The sequence below is a fragment of the Mobula hypostoma genome, chromosome 6 (assembly GCF_963921235.1).
Source record: "Mobula hypostoma chromosome 6, sMobHyp1.1, whole genome shotgun sequence".
Taxonomy (NCBI): Eukaryota; Metazoa; Chordata; class Chondrichthyes; order Myliobatiformes; family Myliobatidae; genus Mobula; species Mobula hypostoma.
In genome coordinates this window covers 41,277,799-41,305,682 of record NC_086102.1, presented here as the reverse complement: position 1 = coordinate 41,305,682, position 27,884 = coordinate 41,277,799, and the positions used below count along the sequence as shown (strand labels likewise).

General features: G+C 41.7%; 1 protein-coding gene across 2 annotated transcripts in view; it reads left to right on the top strand.

Annotated features, from left to right (window-relative positions):
• LOC134347969 (uncharacterized) overlaps nucleotides 1–27,884 on the top strand; it is a 121,859-nt gene that overhangs the window by 6,892 nt on the left and 87,083 nt on the right. For both annotated transcript variants that reach the window (XM_063050657.1, XM_063050656.1), the window contains exons 3-6: nucleotides 5,199–5,236; nucleotides 11,684–11,824; nucleotides 13,495–13,557; nucleotides 16,703–16,823. In XM_063050657.1, coding sequence (XP_062906727.1) covers nucleotides 5,232–5,236; nucleotides 11,684–11,824; nucleotides 13,495–13,557; nucleotides 16,703–16,823 — 330 coding nt within the window. In that variant the 5' untranslated portion in view covers nucleotides 5,199–5,231. The remainder of the gene's footprint in view (nucleotides 1–5,198; nucleotides 5,237–11,683; nucleotides 11,825–13,494; nucleotides 13,558–16,702; nucleotides 16,824–27,884) is intronic.

The window sequence follows — 27,884 nt, the reverse complement described above, 5'->3', positions numbered from 1 at the left end:
GTGTTGTAGCAACAACAATTCATACTTCCTTGAACGTTCATGCAATAATCAGACAAGCAGGGACTTGTGCGATATTAGTAAATTAAAGCTGAGCCTGAGTTGTCGCAGAGTGTTCCCTTTGTCCAACCGGTGGGTTTTCCATCTCCATACAGTTTTCGTTGAAACATCACTCTGCACTTCATTTGCCCAGATCATTTAATCCTGTATTATAACATGCTGCAAATGTTGGAAATATGGGGGGAAAATAGAGAATATCAAAAACACTTAAGATAGGTTGGAGAGAGAAGCAGAGTGAATGTTTCATTAAAAGTGGGCAAAGTTGGAGATCTAATAAGTCAAACGTAAAAAACTGTATTGATAGAAATGAGTGAATTGCATCTACATGTGACTTTCTGTTGTCCCCTTGTTTCATGGACGACTTTTTACCATTTCTGACAAAAGGTTTCTCTAGCCTGCCTTGATTAGAGTAGGTCACTGAAAAATCCACTGATTCAAGGGGTGGTGTAATTAACCAAAGGTAGAAGAAATTGATAGAGATCATCCCAGATGTGAAAATTAAAATGAGATTTTTAAGGCACCTATTTAAATTTTTAAAACACTGTAATGGCTTCCTCCTCAATAAGATTAATAAGCCTCTTATGTAATGAATTATTTTCAGAAGTGCTGCAAGCACAATATGGAAATAAGTCTTCCGGTAAGGTGGTGGGGCATTTCATTGCAGCGGCTTCTACGGGGTCAGCGAAAGGTGCTATTGACCTTTTTAACCATATTTTTATGATTGCAAGATTCTGCTAGACATTAAGAACTTGAAAGTAGTGCAGGTCTGCCCCCATCAGCGAGTTCCAGCTGGCAGAGAAAAGGTAGGAGCTACACGTCTTGCTGCTGCCTGAGTCGGAGGAAGCGTACAGTACAACAGCAAATAACTGTCTTGGTCACTTTTCTTGTGATCGCAAGACCCTTTTGGACATTGTTAATGTGAAATGTCACAAGTTTGATTCACTGATTCAATGACTATGTGGCCTCTGTTGTAGCAAGGACTAGGCCTCAAGCCACAGTGTCGTCTGTTTACAGCTGCCAGGCAAAGGGTGCCGGAGCTGGTGAGCTCCACTGGGGGCAGTGTGGCGCAGCGTTGAGGCTGGAGTCGATGCTGCTGTCCGGTGTTTGCTTGGCAGAGGACAAACTGTATTGTGAATGACTGCAGATGTCTGCAGCAGTCATGGCTCTAGTCTGAACTTTTTTATTGCATGGCTATATATAACTGATATCTTTATGCTTACTATCTTGTTTGTTTCAAAGGTACATTTAATGTCAGAGAAACGTATACAATATATATCCTGAAATTCTTTTTCTCCACAAGCATCCACGAAAACAGAGGAGTGCCCCAAAGAATAAAAGAGTTAAATGTTAGAACCCCGAAGTCCCCTCAGCTCCTCCCACCCACACATAAGCAGCAGCAAAGCAACAACCCCCACTCCCCCACCAGCAAAATAATGTGTCGGCGCCCCCCCCACTGAGCACTCAAGCATGCAGGAAAGCATCAATAAAGACACAAACTTGCAGTACCCCAAAGACTACTCGATCATCCAGTATTCGACATACCACAGGCTCTATCTCTCCATAATAAGGGAAAAAGAGGTGTCCCAGTTTCACAGTGAGAGGAGAGACATCACAAAGCAACTCGCTGATTTATGATGTTAATGGTCTGTTGCATCGCTTCTTCTGAGCTCTGTGCCGAAAGAACTCGAGTCTCTGGGCACACAGCCACCAGCCAGCTTGCTGCTTTCGATCCTCCGTCTCCCACAACACACCGATTTCCTGCGGAGGCACCGACCTCGAGTCTGCCCCCCTCCAGAGCCACGAAAACCCGGAACCCTGCGCTAGTCTTCCACGCCACGTCCTTGACATATTGAATAGCGGCCAGTCAGGAGACCCCGAGAGCGGGTCCCATTCCCGCAAAGAACCAAAGTTAGTGTGTCACTCCAGGTCGGGGTCTTCAAAAGAACTCTGAAAAGGAAAAATAGAGATATTAAAGATAGAAATAGAGCTGTTTCTGAAGATGCAAACAAAGGAGTCACTGTTAGGTGTCATCGTTCTCCTAAGCCCCTCCTTTTCCTTGTGCTATGTGTGCTTTGTGCTGTGTGTGGCTATGGTATTGTGTTTTGCTCCTTGACCCCAAAGTAATACTGTCTCGTTTGGCTGTATTCGGGGGTATTCATGTATGGTTGAATGACAATTAAACTTGAATTGAATTGAAATTTTTTTTTTCTTATTTAAGCAGTAAAAATAATACTCCTGATATTCTAATTTTGTATGTTCTCCCCGTGCCCTATTTTAGGAAAGGGTGTAAATTAAGAGTATACCAATTTTATAGGTTACAGTGACTCAGTTTGATGAACTCTGTGGAGTAATTACTGTTCTGAAATGTTAACATTTGATTGATGCAAAGTAGTGAACTGCATCATTATTACTAAATACAGGGCTGCTAGCACGGGTTGATGTCTCATCTTGTTTGTCTTAAGTTTCTAGTGAGCTTTCCCACTTTTTTTGAAGGTTTATGCTTAGAATACGAAACAATTTAAAAAATGGCAAATGATAATCACAATAGATTCTGCAGATGCTGGAAATCTTGAGGAACACACACAAAATGCTGGAAGCACTCAGCAGGCCAGACAGCAGCAATGGAGAAATTCAGTCATTTTCCCACAGACAGCCACAAACCAAAGAAAACCATGAAACCTGTCCAAAGAAAAAAAAATTCAAATCCCCAATGCACAAAAAAAACTAAATCATGCAAACAGCAAAAATCTCACAGTTGTAAGTATAAAGTGAGTAGAACAGGGAGCTAAGTACACACCCTTATGTTTGTCCATGGCCTCCTCTACTGCCTTGCAGTCCAAAATTGGGTAGGAGGAGCAACTCCTCATATTCTGTCTGCGTATTGTTTCCAACCTGATGGCGTGAACATCACTTCCTCTAATTTCTGGTAATTTCTCCCTCTCCACATTCTCTTTTTCCATTCCCCATCCTGATGATCCTATCGCCCCTTTTCTTCTCTTCACCTGCTGTGTGGTCCCCCACCCACCCACCCTTTCCCTTCCATGGTCCACTGTCATCTATTGAATTCCTTCTTCAGACACATATCTCTTCCACCCATCACTACCCAACTTCTCACTTCATTCCCCTTCCCCACCCACCATCTCCCTTACCTGGTCTCACCTATCTGTTGCCATCTTGTACCTCTTTCCCTCCTCCACAATCTTATTCTGACTTTTGCCACCTTACTTTCCTGATGAAGTGTCTTGGCCCAAAACGTACGCACGCGCGCGTGTGTGTGTGTGTGTAAGTGTAAGTGTAATATAGCTATGTGGAGCAAATGAAAAAGACACAGGCAAGGGGCTAGGACGTGATATTTTGCTCTTTGCTACTCATTCTTTCTATGATCATTAAGGATATGTATGTAGTGTCTCTTTCAAGTTGTAATCTGGATTCCTTGCTTTATACCCTGCAACAACAAGAAATGTCTATAAAGATATTCCTTTTTGTGGCATGGAGATCCCATTTCACAGCTATTGCTTCACAGTGAAGTACAGGGACAAATATGAGTGGCATCTCTCCAAACAAAGAAAGCTGAAAAATGCATTTACTGTGTAGACATGTGAACTGTAGCTAGGACTAACTTTCCACTTCCCATTCTGACTAGCCTTTTGGTGCAGAGCCACATCTTTAAGAATTGCTCTTTGGAACTTTCTTTAAAGGTTAGAAAACAACGCAGTCCTGAATTTCTGATGTGTGCTCTAAGATGGGTGAGATGCTCCATTAAGTATGAAACTAAAATTTCTCCTCACCCTTGTTTTAAATTGGAGGTTGTGAAGTTGCCAAAAGAAAAATTCCAGTAAAAGAACCATGTAGAACAAAGGGATTACTATACTAGTGCCTTTCCCTTTTTAAAAATAAGTAGTTGTTATTGATTCAATAAATATTTACACATGCTACTAAAGAAATGACCTTCACCTCTCCTGTCATTTGACCCTGGTAGAGACCTGAAGGAGCTACTAATTATTTTAAGTGCTATTTTCTGTTTTTATTATTTAGAGTAAATCACCTATCTTCCCCAGGAAAGAAATTTTAATAGCATAGAAGAAGCATTTAAAATGAATGCTTTTCCAAACTCAATCCTAAATGTTGCTTGGAAGAAAATTGAATGCTTTGCCAATGTCATCTAGCTGGTTTAGAAATGAACCACATGACTGAAAGAATGACGTGCAAAATAAATCAATTATTTGATTTTTTTTCTATCCTGGCTTGATGGGGCTTTCTATTGTGCAACTCAAGATTTGTATGGAAAATGTGTTCTTGGAAGACACAGAGAAATGGGTTAGTTTGGAGAATGCTGATCCTTATTATGTGACCTAGAATAGACCTGTTTATTACATTCTACAGTATTTTTAAAGTCAACATATTGAAAACTGTCATAACATGTCAGTCTTTTGTTAGGAAAAGAAACAACTAATATTTATAATCTACAGTATGCTTTATTTTTCCCTTCAGATTGTTGTTTCAGAAAATGTTAAGCTGCTTAATATGGCATTATAAAATCAGAGTTACAATTAAGAATAATCTGATAAATTCAAGTTCAGTCTTGTCTTGCTGATGGATAATATTTTGCTCCTGAGATATTTGAATAGCTTTGGAGGCGTGAGGACAATCTTTTTATAAACCTGTTCACCTTTGGTTGAAGACCTGTTAAAATGTGAATGGCAGAATTTGATTAGCTACTGGAAACATGAGATTGCAATTGCTGGAATCTGGAGCAGCAGGTAACCTGCTGGAGGAGCTCAGTGGGTCGAGCAGAGTCTGTAAGAAGAAAGGACGGCTTGGATTAGGAGCCGACTCTCAGTCCTATGCAAGGTTTTGATCCAAGTTATCAACAGTTCTTCCCTAAACACCCCCCCCCCATCCCACAGATGCAGCTCAACCTGCTGAGTTCCTCCTCCAGATTGTTCATTACTTCAGTCGGCTGCTATTCTTCTACAAAAAGTAGCTTTACTTAAGGGGCACCAACACAATGATATTGCATACAAGCTCTTCCCTTAACCCAAAAAATATGCAATATCTCTGTCACTTGCTACATCAAATATTATTTTAATCATTTTTTAAATTAAATTTTAGAACTAATATTATATTGTGTTCATTTTCAGATCTTTGGACAACTGATTTTAATTCCACTGATCATGAGGTAGTGTATTGGTACATTAATCCTTAAGTACCTAGGCCACCATTATCACTTGGAGCCAGAATTTGCTGTAACCACCTATCAATCATTAACATGGATGTAATAGAAGCCATTAAGCTAATCTGTAAGCGAGTCATAGTATCAGTTCTCTGACAAAGGGTTATCAAAGTAGTGCCACTTTCTCTTCAGGGCATCTAGATAAATGTAAACAGGTGTACATCAGACCTTAAGACGGGAGCAGAATTAGGCCATTCGGCCCGTCGAGTCTGCTCTACCATTTCTTCATGGCTGATCCCAGATCCCACTCAACCCCATACACCTGCCCTCTTGCCATATCCTTTGATGTCCTAACCGATCAGGAAACTATCAACTTCCGCCTTAAAAAGCAAAATATTGTGGGAAAGAGACTGGATTATGAAGGGAAAAAATGATACTGTATTCTCAGTGGCCACTTTATTAGGTACACCTTTCAACTTTGTGTGCTCCTCTTCTGTCGTAGCCGATCTACTTCAGGGTTCGACTTGTGCATTCAAAGATGCTCTTCTGCACACCACTGTTGTTGTTTGAGCTAATGTCGCCTTCTTGTCATTGAACCATTCCCCTCTAACTCTCTCATTAACAAGGCATTTTCACCCACAGAACTGCAGCTCACAAGATGTGTTTTTTGTTTGTTTGTTTTCTGTAAACTCTAGAGATTGTCATGTGTGAAAATCCCAGGAGATCAGCTGTTTCTGAGATACACAAACCTCTTTGTCTGGCAACAATCACTTTGATCACATATCTTCCCCATTGTGATGTTTGATCTGAACAACAGCAGGACCTCTTGACCATGTCTGCTTGCGTTTATGCATTGAGTTGCTGCCACATGATTGGCAGACTAGATATTTGCATTAATGACCAAGTGTACCTAATAAAGTGGCCACTGAGTATATTATGACTTTATATATAAAATGATACCTGTGGGAGTCAGACTTCATGCTTGTGAAAGTTAATTTTTTAGCTTCCACAATTGGATTTGCAACAATTCAGATTCTGTAGCATTTATTGGTACATAACCTGAAATAAACAGCTTTAATTTTCTATAACAAGTTTACTTTATATATCTACTGTGCAAGTGTAAGAATTTAATGATGTTCAGTCAATGTTAATGACAAGTCATTAAGTCATAGAGCAATACAACTCAGAAGCAGACACTTTGGGGCCCAACTCATGGATGCTGATCGAGGTACCCACCATTTTACCCATGTTCCTCTAAGCCCTTCCTATCCATATACTTGTCCCAATGTTTTTTAAATGTTCTAATACCCACCTCAGCCACTTTCTGTGGCAACTTGTCTCATAAAGGCATTATAGAATGAGTTGCCAGAGAGGTGGTGAAGAAGTTGTTGCTTGGATCCCTTTTAACCTTCCCCCCTCACCTTAAACCTCTCTAGGGTGGAAGGTAACATGCTGCATTCACTGGTAATAGTAGAAAAAAATGTTTCTAATAGCATCTTGTACGTTTTTGAGCTTTGCCATATATCACCCCGAATGCTTTGATTAATTTTTCTCCCCATTTTCTCCAAAATTGTCATAAGGCCTTTGGAACCAAGAAGGTCACAGACTTCTAGTGGCTGGTTTGGGCCTGTACTTACTGGAATTTAAAATAATGGGGGGGTATCTCATTGAAACTTACTAACTAGATAGGGTGGATATGGAGAGGATATTTTCTCTGGTGGGGGTATCCAGAACTAGAGTTCACAGCCTCAAAATTGAGGGGCGGCTCTTTCGAATAGAGTTAAAGAGGGAGTCGTGAGTCTGTGGAATGCTCTGCCACAGACTGGTGGAGGCCAAGTCCATGGGTATATTTAAGGTGGAAGTTGATAGTTTCCTGATTGGTCAGGGCATCAGGGGATATGGCGAGAAGGTAGATATGTGGGGTTGAGTGAGATCCGGGATCAGCCATGATGGAATGGTAGAGTAGACTTGATGGGCTGAATGGCCTAATTCTGCTCCTATGTCTTATGGTCTTACGCTGTTAATTAGTCTATCCTGGTTACTTGGTTTGCCCTCTCATTGTTACCTGACCTTGGCCGCACTCACCCCAACTTGCACATCCCTTACTGCAACTGTAAGTGACTGTCCAATATTGTATTCAAACCTTCTGGTTCAAACTTATTGTCCAACTTCTGTTCAGATTATTTTGTACCTATAAGCCCCATGGCAGGATGTTTATTCTAGAATGCCACTAACACATTTTTTGATCTTTGTGAAAGGAGATACTTATAGATACAGGTCCACAATCCCTTATCCAAAATCCTTGGGGCCAGTTGCATTTCGGAATTCAGAATTTTTCGGATTTCAGAAAATTGATAATTATATTGATAAATTAACCTGTCTCAGTGCGGTGGACTTTAGGACCCAGGGGGGAGGGGAGCTCCGGACCTACGCACATCCTCCCATATATAGCACTTTAAATCATCTCTAGGTTACTTATAATACCTAATACAATATAAAGGCTATGTAAATAGTTGTTATACTGTATTGTTTAGGGAATAATAGTAAGAAAAAAAGTCTGTATATGTTCAAACAACGAGTGCTGGAGAGAGAACTTTATTGTTGCCAAACAATTGATACTAGAGTGTACAATCATCACAGCGATATTTGATTCTGCACTTTGCGCCCCCGGAGTACAAATCGATAGTAAATAGTATAAATTTAAATTATAAATCATAAATAGAAAAGAGAACGTAAGGTAGTGCAAAAATCAGAGAGGCAGGTGAGGATATTTGGAGGATACGGCCCAGTTCTGGGTCAGGATCCGTTCAGCAGTCTTATCACAGCTTCCAGGTTTTCCCAATCCATGCTCTTTTACAAATACTATTACAGTTTATTTATAGAGTAATAGACTGATAAATGAAATAGTGGGATAATTATAGACCATAAATACACCAGTACATTTTATTTCCAACAAAGACATTCAATAAAACGTAAAAATATACAGCTTCAAACGAACCGAATCAAACACATGGTGAATAAATATAAAACGTAAATACTCTAGGACCTATATAGGTTCAAACTAAGCTAAATACGTACAGGTAGCCTCTAGTTAAGTTGCATTATGTCTGGCAAACAAAGCTAAATATTCTACAGGTACCTGATGGGCCAGGAACAGGATTCTCAAGTTAAGAAGCAGCACTATGACAGAAGGCATTTTTAAAGACTTCTTCAAGTGTCATCTGTCTCATTAACATAGGTTTATGTCTAAGCAATCTCTCTTTAACTGAGTAAACTGCCATAATCTCTTGCTCACTGATAAATGCACGTTGTTCAAGGCCAGCAATTAACTGATCACACATTTTCACCATATCGTTATCAACCGTTGTTAATGTTTTTCTAGGAATGTAGCGCCAGTACAAAGCTGTTTCATCAGCATTGTAAATTTGTTCAGGGCTAAGGTTTTCATCAGATATTATCTTGGCAAATTCATCAATGTAATTTTCAGCTGCTTCATGATCAGCAGAAGCTTTTTCACCACAGATTTTCAGATATTTTACACCCTGACGCTTCTTAAATTTCTGCAGCCAACCCTCTGAGTACTTTCTGCGTTATTGATACTGATAGCTGCTTCCTTCTCTTTTTCTCATTGTTACCCATAGGGGTATCTGCAGCTCTTTTTGACATTTTCACAGTGAAATTAAACACAAAGTCAACAGTGAGCACAAAATATCAGCGAACAGCACATGTAACCAGTATGAGCGCTGATCCACAACTGATGTCTGGCGGTCTCTGCTGGTGCTGCCACATCACACCTGAGTGGCGTCAGCTGTTGGCGCGCCAAACAAGCCTAGTTACGATACGGTCCACACTCCACGAAAAAAAACTTTGGTTTTCGGAGCTTTTTGGATTTCAGAATTTTGGATAAGGGATTGTGGACCTGTACAGAAGTATTCAGTTCACGAGGTTATCATCTTTTAGTCATATTTTCACTTTGCTGCACCATGGAAACTGTCATAGGGAAGAGCTAGGATAGAAAGCCAGGTCAATAGCATCAAAATAGCATCATAGTTGGTATTTGGGGAAGCATTAAATGATAAAAAAATTAATTGAGCAAAATTGGCAAATTAATTTTATAGTAGGCAAATGTGGCTTTGCCCACAGTGTATCCAAAAAGGATGGAGCAAGTTAAATTTTCTATTTTCTAGAAGTTCTTGGACAGCTACAGAAAATACTTTTTAAAAACCAGTGGAGTGCCGAATTTTATACTGAGTGAGATGCAAGAAGTTACACCCAGTTTATATAAACATCTATTTAATCCACGCCTAGACTCCAGTTGCCACACCGCAGTACTGCAATTTCAGGATGGCTCATTGGTCTTGGCAAGCCTGTAATAGACCAGGCTGTCTGATAACTTGATTCTAAGGATTAAAATTTATGCAGTGCAGGAAAGAAATTAACAACTTCTATAACATTTGTTTCCTGAAATGTGGAAACTTAAGGGATATTCAGATTTTGAAGATAGTACCTGATTGTTTATCTGTTGGCCAGGTACATTAAAAATATATTAACCTTTTTCTTACAAAATAAATAGCACTAATGCAAGCTCAATTGTTAATTTTATATTTGAGTTTGTAGATAATTTTTAAGCAAATGTAGGAAGGGATATTAGAAAAGATGGGTATACAATACTGCAGATCAGCCACAATCTCTTTGAACAACTGATCCAGCTCGAGACTAATCTTACCGGCGCCTGTTTCTTATTGTGTGCCAAGTGCAATTGCATTCATTGAATTGTAATGAGTATGCCATGCATGATTATTTTCTACTCTTACATGCTTCCATTTCCACTGTAATTATCAATATTAAGTATGCTTAAATGAGGGTTCAACACACACAAAGCTGGAAAAACTCAGCAGGTCAGGCAGCATCTATGGAGGGAAATGAACAGTTGACATTTTGTGTCAAGACCCTTTAGCTGGACTGAGGTAGAGGGGAGATGTACAAAATTATGAGGAAAGATAAGGTAAATGCAAGCAGGCTTTTTCCACTGAGAGTGGGTGAAACAAGAACTAGAGGTTAAGGGTGAAAGATGAAATGTTTAAAGGGAACATGGGGGGGGGAAGATCTTCACTCAGGATGGTGAGAGTGTGGGACGAGCTGCCATTGAGTGGTGGATGTGAGTTTGATTTCAGCATTTAAGAGAAGTTGAGGCAAGTACATGATGGGAGGGGTATGGAGGGCTATGTTCCTGGTGCAGGCTGCTGGGTCTGGTCAGCGTAATGGGTTGGAATGAACTAGATGGGCCAAAGGGGCTGTTTATGTGCCGTAGTGTTCTGTAACTCTAGGGAGCCACTATAAAATGGTGGAGAGAGAGAGGGTGGAACAAGGTGTACTTGCTAAGTGGGAGTCCTTCAAAAGTGAAGTTTTGAGAGTACAAAGCTTGTATGTGCCTGTCAGAATAAAACAAAGATAACAGCTGCAGGGAACCTTGGTTTGCGAGAGATATTGGGGCCCTGGTTAAGAGAAAAAGAGGTGCATAGGTAGAAAGGAACAAATGAGGTGCTTATGGAGTATAACAAATGCAAGGGAACACTTAAAGAGATCAGGAGAGTTAGAGGAAGGCATGAGATTCCCCTAGCAGACAAGGTGAAGGAGAATCCTAAAGGATTCTACAGATATGTTAAGAGCAAAAAGATTGCAAGGGCCAAAATTAGTCCTCTGGAAGATCCACGTGTGGAGCCAAAAGAGATGCGGGGAGGGGAGGGGGGGAGGGGGGGATCTTTAATGATTTTTTTTTGCATCTGTGTTTACTCAGGAGATGGACACAGTCTAGAGAAGTGAGGCAAAATGGCTTCAACTTCATGGACAAAGGAGGAGCTGTTTGCTGCCCTGAGGGAAATTAGGGTGGATAAATCCCCAGGGCCTGATGAGGTGTTCCCTCAGACCCTACAGAAGCAAGTGGAGAAATGGCCGGGACCCTAGCAGAGATACTTAAATCATTCTTGGTGACAGCTGGAGTACCAGAGGATTGGAGGATAGCTAATGTTGTTCCACTGTTCAAGAAGAGCTTTAAAAATGGCTCCAGGTAGCCATCATAAAAAGGTGGAGCAAGGGCTGGCAGATGGATACAGGTGAGAGGGTTGATAGGCAGAGTGGGAACGGCAATAGAAGTTGAAAGGTGATAAGTGGAAGTGGCAAAGGGCTGAAGATGATGTAACGTGATAGGAGAGCAAGGTAGTGAATGAAATAAAGAGGATGCGGGAGGAGAAACAAGTGGACCAACACCATAAATCCCACTTTCCCACCCCCTTCATCTGCCACAATCTCCTCCCACTGGTTCTCCTCCCCATCTCCCTCCATTTGATCACCTGCTGGAAATTGCTATCATTGGATGTCTATAGCATGGAGGAAAATGTATTATTTAAATGAACCTAATTAATGTTCCTTTTTAAAACTTGTGCTTATTTCTAGAATGTTAAATCTCACTTTGCTACGACGTACAGTTATTCCAGAAGATCCCATATTCATTCCGGTTGTTAACCCTGAGAGCAGCAATAAGCCACCAAAACATGACCACAATGATGGTATTCTGAATGAACTGCTGCAGCTGAGGTAAGCAGCAAGTATTGGGTAAGGTTTTAGTCAGCAGTGTTTTTGAAAGACAGATTTGTTTTTTTGGAGTTTAAACAGATATGCACATCTAAAGCAACTGAATGACATAATTGCCAGAGAAGTCAATTATAATGAAGTGAATGATCGCAAAACTGCAAATTAAACTTAGTTTTTAGTATTATTCATTTATTGGCATTGCAGCAATCCTGAATGCATTTAATTGGATTTTCTTTTACAAGTATGCTTCATTGTAAGTTAATTTGATAGGATTTTGATAAGCATATGATATACTGCACAAAAGGTAATTAATATTTCAAATTAACCTTTTCAAGTGAGTACTTTGTAATATAATATTTAAGAACCTGAGGCTCTATATATTTTGAAACCTGCTTTGCCTTAGCCCAGCACTGGGTTTGCATCAAGATGATTCATTGAATGTTGAAAAAGTGTCATTGTCACACTGGGTAGTGCAGTTGATGAAGGGTGTTGGTTGCTGACGGCTGCATTTAGTATCTGAGGATGAGAAAGTGGAAGACATTTTACAGTGTCAATAGTGGAACAGTTCTTGGTGCTATCAATCAATAAGATGAAAAAAAAAACAGCCTGAGTGTGTATTGGTTTGAAAAGTAATTTCTGTTGCATCTCTTTAATACAAATAGGACTTGTTCATATTTGCAATACCTCTTGGGGAGTATTCATTGGATTTTTTTTTGCCAAAAGTTTTGATTTATTGACTTACTTTGTGGAAAGCACGGAATAGAAAATTCCTTTATTTTTAAAATGCAAGGAGAGTGTTTCAGATTCCCTCCTTAGTTACACCTGGCAAGTGAGAATTATGTCTTTTGTTGTCATTAGTAAGTGGAATGGATGTATTGGATGTCAGTCTTGCAATTAGTTTCTGTTGACTGCAGTAGAACTGAATATCAGGAGCTGAATTCTACATACAAAAGCAAGTATGTCACACATTTGGTGCTGCTATTGGAGAAAGTGCATTTTTGCCCAGCCCTCTTATTTCTCACATTCTGCACTGCACTGCCAATATTCGTAAATATGCTAACTAATGTTTTCTTAAGGTTATCAATACTGATCTATTGTAAAACCTTATGAAGTCAAAATAAAACTAAACTATAAAACACTACATCACCCTGCTGCTTGTATCAATTTCATCCACCTTCTTGAGTTCTTGTAGACTTGTGCACCCTGACATTTTCTTCTGGAATGCCTTATTTTCTGTATGTGTTGAGCCAATGTAATCAGTAGGCCAGCAAAATATCAAACCACCAGCAGTGCTGGAGAAAATTAGCACAGAAAGTTTTGATAATCTGAACAATCTACTCATCAGACCCGCTGGTAATTTCTGAGGATAGCCAGGAAGGTAAGTTCTAAGTACTAAGGTACTGAGATCAATTTCTATTAAAGTATAACCCTTGATTTTCAAACCATAGTCCATTCTGATCACTGCAACATATAGGAAGCATTCAGACACTAGGGCAGTGGACGGTAATCATAGAACCGGTAGCTTGCAATCTGTGTCATGATAAATACTAAAAAAACACAAGTTTTGTTGTTCAATCTTCTCTGTAAGAAACATTGGGTTGCTTAATGTTTGTGGGTTTGTTTGAAGTGGTTCTAAGTTGCTAAAAGTAATAGTTTTATATATAATTTTGCAGTGTTACGGAAGAGAGGCATGGATTCAACTTCAAAAGCATTTCTGATTTCATTCAAGCATACAAGTATGTATATAAATATAAGAAGTGATGAATTTTTTAAAATTCCTTACCATGTGGACAAAACTGATAAAAGTTTAGAAAGCAGGATTAACGCCATTCCAATGCAACATCATTACCGACTCAAATATGTTCTCAAATGCAATTGTAATCCTGTTAGAAGGGAAAATGCTTTGTACTTAAAGTATGTTTATATTCATTACCTATTTGCTAAACCAATGACCTTATCATATAAGAGATAACATAAAAAAGCTAGAAATCGTAAGTGCCTAAAAAGGCACATTTGAAAGTTTTACTGATGGTTCATGGTAGCTTTAGTCAAGATCAAAGTAAACGGGGGGGGGACAGAGAGGCAATTGAATGGTGGGGAAGGCAAGAGAAATGGAGAAAATTGGCCTTCAGCATTTTGTACCTCTTATCATCCCGTGCTTGCATCCTCCATTTCATGTTGATTGCAGATATGTTTCTTTATTTACTGAGGCATAGCTTGTAAAATGAGCGTTAGCATAATGCTCAAAATTGAATGCATTGATGGAAGGAAAGTAAGACCATTCTGACCAGAACGATATAAAATTCCACGAACAATTTTCTGCCAAAAGTATTCTATGATATCAGGCAAGAATATTAAAATGTGCTGTATATGTTGCTGATATTTGTTTCCTATTTATATTATGAGCAATAACTGATTTGGGTTTATAGATTTGAACAAAGTCACAGTTTTGAGGAGATCAGTGGCTTTCTGCAACAAATCCCATAAATTATTTAAAAGGTAACTGTTGTTTCACTGTTGGCTTGAAAAGGATACTGTTGACCTTTAGAATATGGAATGAATGTCTTTTCGCTTCCATTTGACCTCCTTTTATGATGCAAATATATTACAAACTTGCATAGACATGGGTTTCATCTTCATCAGAGAAACAGCAGTTTTCATGGCTACTATTCTGTGAAGATGAAAATCTATCTCAACCCCTGAACTAAATTTTAACTTAATCTTAATATAAAAATACAGTTAATTGGGCCATCAGTTAATAGGTGCCATTCCTTATTTCAAAGGTTCATTTATTATCAAGGTATACAACTCCTGAAACTCTTCTTCTCTAGATAGCCACGAAACCAAGAAAGAGAACGGCAGTACGATCATCAACCCCCAAATGCTTCCTCCACGCACAGAAAGAAATGAACAAAAACAGAACAGTCCCATCGACCCCCACCCCCGCCATACAAAAAAATGAGAAAGATCAAGCAAAAAACACAGAATACAAAAAAAGCATAAGAATGGGGGAAAAAATATCCACAGTCCAAAACACAGAAAACTTGAGTAACATTCTTCCTCTCTGTAGCAGAGCAATCGCACCAGCAGTGAAAAGGCAGTCTCTCCTCTCCGGCAGTGGAGCAATTTTAAAAAGGCAGACAGCTGGCATTTAAAGCTTTAATCAGCGAAAGAGTCTAAGATCAGCTTGCATCCTTCTTACCACAAGGTTCATGCACGTTGTCTGTGCCTCTCAGAATCCCCTCAGAGACTGCAGAGAGCTGAAATACCCAAACAATCTCCAAACTGCAAATCACTATCTTCAACATTTCCAGAATTGCATTCAAGACCAAAAAAAAGACGCAAAAGAAGTGGAATGTTTGGTTTTATGAGTTATCTAGAAGATGTCGACTGAAGGAATGCTGGGATAACTCTTAAAGAACAAAAACTAGTTGAGAAAATAGCTGGGGTTCACTTGTTTATTTGGGACATTATGTTGCTTAATTGGGATAGGAGACTGTTGCTGAACAGTTTATAACTAGCATCAGTCACGTGTATTTGTGTTTTTTGCCACTGATAGTTGGCAAGAAATAAGCAGTAAGACTCTTCAGAACTGTTTTGCTCACTGCAGTTTCCAGCAGTCAGAAACATTCACTGAAAGTGAAACAATTTCACTACTTCAAGTTCGGAACTACAAAGAATTTGAAGGTATTGACATTTATCTTGAATGTTACAATAAAAATGAAGATTTGGTGGATGCATTGTATGAAGGCAGTCCATTATCTACACTAGGTGTCTGCATGATTTTGTTAATTTGCAGACATTCAAAAGAACATGTCAGTGTACCACCAATAACTATTGGGAACTAATACACAATTTTATTGCACAGTAGTAGAATTTGTGGTGTTCTAACTCGTTTTGTATTTCATTTAATTACATAATTCATTACTTGGGTAAATTGCTGTTGGTGTTTTCAAAGATTCAAAGTACATTTATTATCAAGGTCTGTGCATAGAAGACAGTTTCGTCCTCCTATAGCCAGCCACAAAATCAAGAAACACAATGGAACCTGCTCAAGAAATCATCAACCCCCAACGCAAGAAGAAAGAACAAATTGTGCCAACAGCAAAAAGCAAGCGAACAATACACAGAACACCAAGCATCAAACCAGGAATCGAGTAGAACTCAGTTTAGTTCAGTCCAGCGCCCCTCCACTAGTCCACTGCAGGCTGCACGCAGGGCCGTTCTTTGCTGAAGTGCCCCAGACTGCATCGATCGCCCTGATCAAACCAAAAAAAAAGAGTAACCAGAATCTAGAAATGCATGCACCGTGAACCTCAGTCCCCCAAAATGAGTCCACAGCCTCACTGATCAATCCTTGCAGCATGGAATCGAAGGCACCTGCACTTCCTTCTGACAGCAGCTAGTGAGAGGGAGACTGGTCACACCCAGGCAGGTGGTGCCAAATACCAGTATGCCCTCTGCTCTTGTCCTCATTGATTTCAACCTTGCCTGAAACCTCAATCCGAGAGAAGCAATGACGTTGATCATGGGCCTTTTTATGCCTTTTTAACTATTTCTATGAAACTTCGGCTATGTGGCAGCCACTTACTTGGGCCAAAATGTACTGGTCGTGATACGTTCCTATTTACCAGAATCCACTGTATTTTGCTTTTACTTTTTCCATTCTTGTTTATTTACATCCCACCTGACTTCATTTTCTCCTGATTTATAAATAGGCTAAGATTGTCCCCAGATGCTTGGGTCACTGTAAAAAGAACCTATTGGTTAATATCTTCGCTAATGTTCATGATGGTCTTTCTGATTAAGTAGTTGATCTAACCATCGCCATTATATTAAAAGCAATTAATTTGTAACCCATCCTGTTTTGTGCTTGTGTAGGTCAGGTAAAACTACTCCAACCCAAGTAGCTAAGAATGTGATCAGAGCTCTGGAAGATGCTCATCAAACAACTGCCCCATTGCGAGCTATTGTGCAATATGAGAGTCACCTGATAATGAAGGTTGGAAATATTTTTAATTTATCAGACAATGCAATTAACCCCCCCACCCCCACCATACTGTGTGACTTATGATGATTAGGAGGGAGGTTTTAATGGCTAGAATTTAACCTTTCATTTTAAGATGTAAGTGTATATATCTTAAATCCAGGCTTGGCAAGGCATTCAAAGATTATATTGTGGGGTGTGTGCAAGTCAAATTCTAAACAATTATGGAACAATATCTTATTTTAGTGTTTCCTAAGCTTCTTATTAGTAGGCAGATACTAATGATCCAAAAATGAAGTTCTTTTCTGATTTTTCGCAATTTATCTGTCATTGCAGATTTGAATTTGCTGCTTGCCTGTACTATTGCTCCCTGTGTTCTTTACCTGTTCCTGTATGTCTCAGGCTTTCATTCTGTCTTGTTCCTCGATATTGGAGGAGTGGGATGAGGGGTGGGATTGCAGGAGGAGGGTGCAGGGTATCAAGGAAAGGACCGAGCTTCTAACAAGGTTCTACAATATCTCATTAAGTATTTTCTTATTCCCGGTGACAATTGTGGCGGGCTGCTTCGCTGTTAGGCTAATGCTGTCAAGCTCAATCATTTCTTCCCATCAGTACTCTGGGGGAGAAAAATCTGTTTCCTTAATGGGTGCAAAGCTTTTCAAGGAATATTGGACTGTAATATGTTATTGATAAGGAAGTTACTTTAAACTTGCCCATCAGACAAATTCTTCGATTTTCTCCATGCCAGCAATTGATTGTTCCTTAAATAGCTTTTGTTTCCAGTATTCAAGACGCGTACTAGGCAACTGTGCAAAAGGCTTGGGCATATACATATAGCTAGGGCGCATAAGACTTTTGCACAGTACTGTATTTTTTAATGTGGATAGGAAGGCGAGTTTGTAAGTCTGGTGGGAGCAAAGGATTTTGGGAATCCTTTGCTGAAGTGCCCCAGACTGCATTGATTGCCCCGATCAAACCATCAAGAAGAGAGTAACCAGAATCTAGAAATACATGCACCGTGAACCTCAGTCCCCGAAAACAAGTCCACAGCCTCGCTGGTCAATCCTTGCATCATGGAATCCAAGGCACCTGCACTTCCTTCTGATGGCAGCAAGTGAGAGGAAGAGGAAGATTGGTCACACCCAGGCAGACGGTGCCAAATACCTGCCCGTTACCGCCCCCCCACCCCCACAGTCCTGAGACACCAGGCAGGGTCATTTGGTTCGAAATGATCTTTACAGAATGTCTCTTTGGTGCTTCCTGCTACCACGCCATCTCTTCCCCTCTTCCCAACCATGATTCCCCTCTCTCTGCCCCCTTCCCACTCTCAGTCCACAGTAGAGACCCACATCAGGATCAGGTTTATCATCACTCATGTATGTCATGAATTTTTCTTTTTGCACAGCATTCAGTGCAATACATAAAGGTTCTACAGTATTGTGCAAAGGTTTTGGGCTCCCTAGCTGTATAGACCATCTTTTTGCTTCTTAACTTTTTTTGTTGCATTGCCAGTTTGTTTCTACTTGCATACTCATCTTTTGGATGAGAAAGGACAAAAATGGTTGGGTGGAGGGAACTAATTTGGAGCACCCAGTGTGGTATTTGGAAATTGTAGATCTCCAGCTTCTGTTTCTTCATCCATTTAAAGTAACTGGCTGGATAACCATGTTGCCCTTGTTTTGGGGCACCAAGATCGCGTAGTGGGTAGCGTGATGCTATTACAGATCGGGGTGTTGGATTTCAGAGTTCATTCCTGGTGTCTCCTGTAAGGAGTTTGCACATCCTCCCCGTGGAATGCGTGGGTTTCCTCCAAGGGCTCTGGTTAGTAGTTTACCTGGTGATTGTGAATTGTCCTGCGATTCGACTAGGGTTAAATCGGGTTGCTGGCGACGTGGCTCGAAGGACTGGAAGGGCCTATTCCACGCTGTATCTCAAGATAAATAACCAATGTGTTGCAATACTGTGCATGCTGCGGGTGTCACCTCCAATCTGCCATTGCATACACGTCAACAATTTCTGTTTGACTAGCAGTGATGTGGATCTTGGACCTGTAATCAATATATAGAGTGTAAACCAAATATATCATTTGGCAGAACAAGCTTAAGTGGAATGGTTGGTGTAGAGTGGAAAAAGAATTACTTCTAAAATGTTTCCTTTGCGAACTTGAATTACAGTTGCTATGACTAATCAATAGGCTTCTAGAGCTTTGAGCAGTGCCCAATCGGAGATCAGAAGCCTGAGAAGACTTGAGTGAATAAAAAAGGGAACGATGTGAGGCTTTGAGCAGCGGCCATTCAGCATTTGGGATTGATTGACAATTACAAATTAAAGTAAGGCGGGGCAAGTGGAGCGGCCTTTGTTGGAGTGGACAGAGTTAGAGTGGAGATTCTGAGGCTTTAGCTCTTCGAGGCTTCAGCGAGGAGGGGCTTGAGTGAGAGAAGACAAAAAAGCTGTAGGCTGAGTCTTTCTTTTTTTCCCTTACAGTTTATTGTTTTTCCTTCTTTATATCTGCTCAGTTAGAACAGTAGAGGTGCAGAATGCTCCTCTTGTGGGATGGCAGGGAGACCTCCAGTGTTCCTGCAACTACACTTGAGAGAAGTGCATCCAGCTACGGTGTCTAACATCGCATTAAGAAGTTGGAGTAGGAACTGGATGATTTCTGGATCATTCGGGAGGCTGAAGGGGTGATAGATAGGACATGCAGAGACGTAGTTACACCCAAGGTGCAGGACATAGGAAACTGTGTGGCAGTCAGGAAGGGAAAAAGGATTAAACAGGCAGTGCGGATTACCCCTTTGGCTATCCCCTTCAACAACAGGTTGAACCCTTTGGATACTGTTCTGGGGAGGACCCAGGAGAGGAAGGTCAAAGCAGCCAGGTCTCTGACTCTGAATCGGACTCTGTGACTCAGAAAGGAAGGGGGTGAAAAGAGGAGGGCTGTAGAGACAGGGTTTTTGTTAGTTAGGAGAACAGAAAGGAGGTTCTGTGGACAAGAACAGGATTCCTGGATGGTATGCTGCCTCAAGGTCCCAGGGTCTGGGACATCTCGGATCGAGTCCTCAGCATTCTGAAGTGGGAGAGTGAATAGCCAGATGTCGTGGTCCATGTAGGTAGGAAGAGTGACAAGGTTCTGTAAAGTCAGTTCAGGGAGGTGGGTGTTAAGGTAAAGGGCTGGACCTTCAGGGTTGTAATCTCAGGATTGCTACCTGTGCCATGTGCTCGTGAGGCCAGAAATAGGAAGATTATCCAGTTAAACACATGTCTGAAGAGTAGGTGTAGGAGTGAGGGCTACAGATTTTTGGATCATTGTGCTCTCTTCCAGGGAACGTGAGACTTGTACAGAAGAGATGGTTTGCACCTGAGCTGGAAGGGACTAATATCCTAGCGGTAAGGTTTGGAAGCGTTGCACAGTGGGGTATAAAACAGAGTTGCAGAGAGATGGGAACAAGACTGCCAGAACAGTTGGTGGAGAGGTTGTGGAGACATGTTGTTAAGGCCTCAGACAAAGTCAGGAACTGACAAGTTGAGCATGGTGCAACTTGTGCCCTGAGCTGCCATTGTTTCAATGCAAGAAGTAGGAAAGGCAGATGAGCTCGGGGCACGGATCAACACCTGGAATTATGATGTTGTAGCTATTAATGAGATGTCGTTGCAGGAGGGGCCAGTACTGGTAACTCTGTATTCTGGGGTTTCGTTGTTTCAGTCGCAACAGATTGGGAGAGGTTAAAGGAGGAGGAGCTCTACTTGTCAGGGCAAATGTCATGGCAGTGCTCAGTCAGGACAGACTAGAGAACTCATCCAGTGAGATGTTATGGTTGAACTGAGAAAGAAGAAAGGTATGGCCATGTTAATGGGGCTATATTACAGACCATGCAGAGAGATCACAGACCGTTGCAAGAAGCATAATGTTACTTCAGTGGTGATTTTAACTTTCCACATTGACAGAGATTCCCATACTGTAAAAGGACTAGGTGGGATAGTTTGTCAAATGCGTTCTGGAAAGTTCCCTTAATCGGGTCATTGAGGTCCCAATGAGACAGTGTGCGATACTTGATCTCCTATTGGGGAATGAGACAGGGCAGGTGATGATAATTTTTTTTTAGATTATGAGGACACGCAGTCCTCTTTTATTGTCATTTAGTAATGCATGCATTAAGAAATGATACAATATTCCTCCGGTGTGATATCACAGAAACACAGGACAGACCAAGACTGAAAAACTAACAAAAACCACATAATTATAACATATAGTTACAACAGTGCAACAATACCATAACTTGATGAAGAACGGGCCATGGCACAGTCAAAAAGTTCAAAGTCTCTGGAAGGTCCCACATCTCACGCAGATGGGAGAAGGAAGAAAACTCTCACTGCCATGCCCGACCACAGTCCGACTCTGAGTCGTCCGAAAACTTCGAGCCTTCGATCAGCCGTCCGACACCGAGTACCATCTCTGTCCGAACGATTCAACCTCAGCCTCGGTCGCCAGCAGCAGGCAAAGCCGGGCATTTTGGGGTCTACCCTCCGGAAGATTTTCGATCACCCAGTAACAGCGGCAGTGAACCGGCGTTTCAGAAATTTCTCCAGATGTTCCTCTGTGCTTTCACGTCTGTCTGCATCAAATCAGAATTGTCCACGGCCCCTATTTAACAGAAACAGTATCATTTCACTGGAGAGCTGCGTGCGCTGCGTCGTGCCGCCATCTTCTCCTCGTTGCCACTATTTTCAAAGTAAATATGTAAACGGATAAGTTTGGTCTGCGGGTTGAGATTCTAAATTAAAGAGAGTCAATTTTGATGGCATCAGAAAGAATCAGGCAAGTATAGATTGAGACAGGCTGTTTCTGGTAAAAGTATACTTGGCTTGTATGTGCCTGTCAGAACAAAAGGTAAAGATAATGGGTGTAGGGAGTCTTGGTTTGCAAGAGGTGTGGTCTAGGTAGCTGTGAGAGTCTGTGGGTTTGTAATAGACATTGGTGGATAATCTGTCTCCAGAGATGGAGACAGTGAGATCGAGGAAGGGAAGAAAGGTGTCGAAAATGGACCAGGTGAATTTGAGGGCAGGGTGGAAGTTGGAGGCAAAGTGGATGAAATAGAGTTCAGCATGGGTACAGGTTGCAGCACCAATGCAGTCGATGATGTAGCGTAGGAAAAATGCGGGATGGTCACCAGTGTAGGCTTGGAACATAGATTGTTCCACATAGCCGACAGACAGGCATAGCTGGGACCCATGCGAGTGCCCACGGCTACACCTTTTGTTTGAAGAAAGTGGGAGGAGACGAAGGAGAAATTATTGAGAGTGAGACGAGTTCCATTTGGTGGAGGAGGGGAAGTGGCTAGGTCTGGTGCCAAGAAAGAAATGGAGAGCTTTGAGGCCTTCCTGGTGGGGAATGGAGCTGTATAGGGACTGGGTATCCATAGTGAAAATAAGATGATGGGGGCCAGGAAACCTGAAATCTATGAAAAGATCAAGAGCGTGTGAGGTGTCACGGATGTGGGTAGGAGGGGACTGAACTTGGGGGGGGGGGAGGGTGGATAAAACAGAGTCGAGGTATGCCGATGTGAGTTTAGTGGGGCACAAACAAGCTGAAACAATGGGTCTACCTGGACAAATGGGTTTATGGATCTTGGGCAGGAGGTAGAAATGGGAGGTGCAGGAGCTATAAGGTTGGTGGTGGTGGATGGGAGATTCCCCAGAGTAAATAAGGTTGGTGATGGTGTGGGAGACAATGGTCTGGTGTTCCTTAATGGGGTCCTGTTCGAGGGGTAAGTGAAAGGAGGTGTCTGAGAGTTGGCACTGGGCCTCGGCAAGGTCAAGGTCAGTTCGCCAGACTACTACAGCACCTCCCTATCTGTGGGTTTGATTCTTAAGAAAGAAATCAGGAGGACTATAAGAAGGCATAAAGTTGCCCTGGCAGACAAGGTGAATGAGAATCCTAAGGGATTCTACAGATATGTTAAGTGCAAAAGGATAACAAGGGACAAAATTGGTCTGCTGGAAGATCGAGTGGTAATCCATGTGAGGAGATGGGGGAGATCTTAAATGAATTTTTTTGCATCTGTATTTACTCAGGAGACGGACACAGACACAGACACAGAGTCATAGAAGTGAGGCAAAGCGACATCAACTTCATGGACTCTGTACAGATTATAAGAGAGGAGGTGTTTACTGTCTTGAGGCAAATTAGGGTGAATAAATCTCCAGGGCCTGACAAGGTGTTCCCTCAGACCCTATGGGAGGCAAGTAGAGAAATTGCTGGGGCTCTAGCAAAGATGCTCAAATCATTCTTAGTGACAGGTGAGATACCAGAGGTTTGGAGGATAGCCAGTGTTGTTCCACTGTGCAAGGAAGGCTCTAAAAGATAAATTAGGAAATTATAGGCTGGTGAGCCTGACATCAGTAGTGGAAAAGTTATTGGAAGGTATTCTGACAGGCCAGATATAAGTATTTGGATAGACATGGACAGATTAAGGGGGGGTCAGCATAGCTTTGTGCATGGTACATCATGTCTAACTGAGTTTTTCGAGGAAAGTTGATGAAGGCAAGGCAGTGGGTGTTGTCTACATTGAATTTGACAAGGTAACGTGGGAGGTTGGTCAAGGAGATTCAGTCACTCAGCATTCAGGATGAGGTAGTAAATTGGATTAGACATTGGCTTTGTGGGAGAAGCCAGAGAGTGGTAGGAGACGGTTGCCTCTCTACTAAAGTCCTGTGATTAGCGGAGTACTGTAGGGATTGGTGCTGGGTACTTTGCTGTTTGTCATCTATATCAACAAACTGGATGATAACGTGGTTAACTGGATCAGCAAAATTGCAGATGACACCAAGACTGGGGTGGCTTGCAAAGGGATGTGGATCAGCTGGAGAAACGGGCTGAAACATGGCAGTTGGAATTTCATGGAGATAAGTGCAAGGTGTTGCACTTTGCTTTGATCAACCAGGGTAGGTCTTGCACAGTGAACCATAGGGCACTGAGGAGTGTGGTAGAACAAAGGGATCTGGGAATGCAAGTCCATAATTCATTGAAAGTGGCATAACAAGTAGATAGGGTCGTAAAGCTTTTGGCACATTGACATTTATAAATCAATGTGTTGAATATAGGAGATGGGATATTATGTTGAAATTGTATAAGATGTTGGTGAGACTTAATTTGGAGTACTGTGTGCAGTTTTGGTCTCCTACTTGCAGGGAAGATGTAAATAAGGTTGAAAGAGTGCAGTAAAGATTTGAAAGGATGTTGCTGGATCTGGCTCCAGAACGTTGATCTTGCAATCTCAATTCTTTGTCTCATTTCTGTATTACATTTCCCATCCTCTGTGACCATCTGTCCCAAGTACACAAACTTCTTGACTTGCTCAATGCCTACGCCGTTAATTTTGATACTGATTTTGGGGACTTCTTTCTTCCATGATACTACCATCATCTTCGTCTTTGCAGCACTTATTTTTATTCCAAATCGTTCACCTTCAGCATTTATCTTATCTATTATTTTGAGTAACTCATCCTCAGTCTCGGCTAACAACACTGAATCATCTGCATACCTCAAGTTGTTCGCCGTCACTCCACCAATTTGGACACCAGCTTCATTGTTCAACACCAGAAGATAACCTCTGAGTAAGTGTTAAATAATAAAGGGGAGATATTGCAGCCCTGGCGAACCCCTTTTTGGATCTCGACTTCCGGTGAATTCCCACCACTAGTTCTGGAGCCTGAGTGGCAAGAGGTTGGACTTTGGGCTGCGCTGTAGAATTTGGAAATGCTATGTCTGGAGCAGTCTGTTGTATGGAGTCGAATCGTGGACCTTGTGCAAGGAAGCGCAACGACGACTGGAGGCATTTGAAATGTGGTGTTTAAGGAGAATGCAGAAAATTAGATGGGTGATGAAGGTCAGTAATATGGAAGTGTTGAAGAGAGTGAGGAGAGAAAAGGAATTGCTGAAGAATGTCCAGAAAAGGAGGCTGGAATATGCCAGGCACTTGTTAAGAGGTGGTGGACTGCAGAATTTGTTACTGGAAGAGATGATAGAAGGAAAGAGGGAAAGAGGAAGGCAGCGAACCACTTGGTACGATAATGTGAGGCAATGGACTGGGTTGAGATATGCTGAGGCCAGGAAAAGAGCGCAAGATCGAAGAAGATGGAGGTGCATAGCCGTCAACTCCGGATTTGGGACGGCACCCACTGACTGACTGACTGCTGGATCTGAATGACCTGAGTTATAATGAAAAGTTGGATAGGTTAGTACTTTATTCCTTGGAACATAGAAGATTGAGAGGAGGTTTGATAGAGATGTACAAAATTATGAAAGGTATAGGTCGGGTGGAACTACAGCCGGAGGTTGTGGATTAAGGGTGAAAGGTGGAAAGTTTAAGGGAAGCATGAGGGGAAACCTGTCCTCTCAGGGTTGTGAGTGTGGAATGAGTCACTAGCACAAGCGGAGCATGCAAGCTTGATTTCAACGTGTAAGAGGGGGTTGGATAGGTACACGGATGGTAGGGATATGGAGGGCTATGGTCCTGGAGCAAGTTGATGGGAGTAGGCAGTTTAAATGGATCGGCGTGCACCAGATGGGCCAAAGGGCCTGTTTCTGTGCTGTATTTTTCTATGACCTTGTCCTCAATACCTCCTTGTGCAATTGGATCCTCCATCCCTTCACTTGCAGACCCCAGTCACTTGAAGATTGTTTTTGGAGATATTGTTGGGGTCTGCATCAGCACAGGTGCATCACAGGGCTGTGTACTTAACGCCCTGCTTTACTCACTTTACACTTATGACTGTGTGGCTAAGCACAGCTCCAGTGTCATATTCAAGTTTGACATCGCTGTCGTAGACCGAGTCAGAGGTGGTGATGAATCAGCATATAGGAGGGAGATTAAAAATCTGGCTGAGTGGTGCTACAACAAGAACCTCTCACTCAATGTCAGCAAGACCGAGGAGTTGATTATTGGCTTCAGGGGAAGAAAACCAGAGGTGGAGAGGGTCAGCAATTATGAAGAAAGCATGGCAGTGCCTCTACTTCCTTAGGAGTTTGTGGAGATTCAGCATCACATCTAAAACTTTGACAAATTTCTATAGACGTGAAGTGGGGAGTATACTGACTGGCTGCATCACAGCCTGGTATGGAAACACCAATGTTCTAGAATGGAAAATGCCACAAAAAGTAGTGGATATGGCCCAGTCCATCATGGGTAAAGCTCTCCTTACCACTGACATGAAACGCTGTTGCAGGAAAGCAGCATCCATCATCAGGGACTCTCTCCATCCAGGGCTTACTCTCTTCTCACTGCTGCCATCGGGAAGAAGGCCTCAGGACTCCCACCAGCAAGTACAGGAATAGTTACTACCCCTCAACCATCAACCAGTTGGGATAATTTCATTCAACTTCACTTGCCATCATTGAAAAGTTCCCAAAACCGATGGACTTGCTTTCAATGACTCTTCATCTCATGCTCTTGATGTTTATTTGTTTTATTTATATATATATTTTTTCTTTCTTTTGGTACTTATGCAGTTCATTGTTTTTTGTACAATGGTTGAATGTCCAGGCTGGTGCAGTCTTTCACTGATTCTGTTAGTTATTATTTATTGTTATAGTTATGGGATTTATTAAATGCTCCCAAAGGCATGTGCCTCAAATGGCCAAGTCCAGCTCCTGGCCATGACATGTAGCTTAGCTACTAAGCTCAGCAGAACCATTTATACTGACAGGAGAAAGAGCAAAGGCGGGTTACTGGCGGCTTAAAACCAGTCGCTTCAGGCAGTTGGGTCTTGTCAGCAGTGGTTGGCGGCTCATCTAGGAGATGGAAAACTCTGATCTCAAGCCTCCGCCACCTTGCGACTATACCCACTCCTGGGGAAGGCTTTGGGAGTAAACCTAGAGGGAAAAATCCGGAGCTGGAGTCCCTAAGGCAGTCCTACATTGAGTTCAAGACTGCTAGTACCAGACTTGTCAGTCTCTGTTGCTCCTTTGAGGCTCACTAGATGTGTGGAGAGGGGAGGGGGAGCTTGCTGCATGGGCAGCAACTTGCTCTCCATATTGTACTGCCCTGGCTTGTGTATCTAGACAGCTAGAATGCAATTTCCGTGGTCAACTGACTGACGGAGGCCCTCATAGGATTTATTGTGTATGCCTGCAAGAAAATGAATCTTCAGATTGTATATGGTGACATATATATACTTAGATAATAAATTCACTTGGAATGTTTGAACTTAGAACTAGCGAACTTAGCAGGTTTTTAAAAACCGGTCTGTTTACTTCAGGAATAAGCCAAGTAGCACATTGGCAACTATTCTAGTCTATTGGCAGTTGCCAAGATTTGTTTAATTCCAATCTTTCTTCCAACATGTAATTTTAAGCCAGCCAAAAGTCATTACGGAATGATGGCATTCTGTTCAAGGCCCGAAAGAAAGGTAACTCCTAGTGATCCTCCACATTCTCTAAATTTAATACATACCTTCTTTAAGGACGCACATTGGCAGTAAACTTCACTTGGTACACGCTGTTCTCATTATTGTTTTCTATAGTGAAAACTTGCTGTTGTTTTGCCAAATGATGCCATGAAAAGAATGATTGTCCAAAATGTCTACCATAAAGTTCTCTTTGTGCTGCTTCAGTTAATGCATGGGTGCTGAGATATTAGGAGGCAATCAAATGGGTAATTTGAGGAACCTTGTAAAACTGGTGTGTAGTTTTCCCACAGTGAATGCTGTTGTTGCTATGCAGAATTTAACTTGACGGATGCTGTTGCACAAAGGTGGTTACACACACAGTGTGCTATAACCGTATAAGTCATGAATCCACTGATTTGGGGTGATTGCTGACAAACGACGGGAAAGCGGTTATGAGTTTTCATGTAGATGTAACTAGGGAGTTGTTGATTCCGTACAGAATTGTTTGACTTGCAATTTTATAACCTTGGCTGTTTCTCGCACCCATCATGACAGCCGCTGATTCATTTTGTGTAATTTGTTGACCTTGTGCATAGCCTCTTCTGAGCAGCAATATCCTTGCCATTCAAGGATGCCTGGCACAGTAAATTTGCATAGCATCACATTTTAGCTATGTGCTGCCACATGATG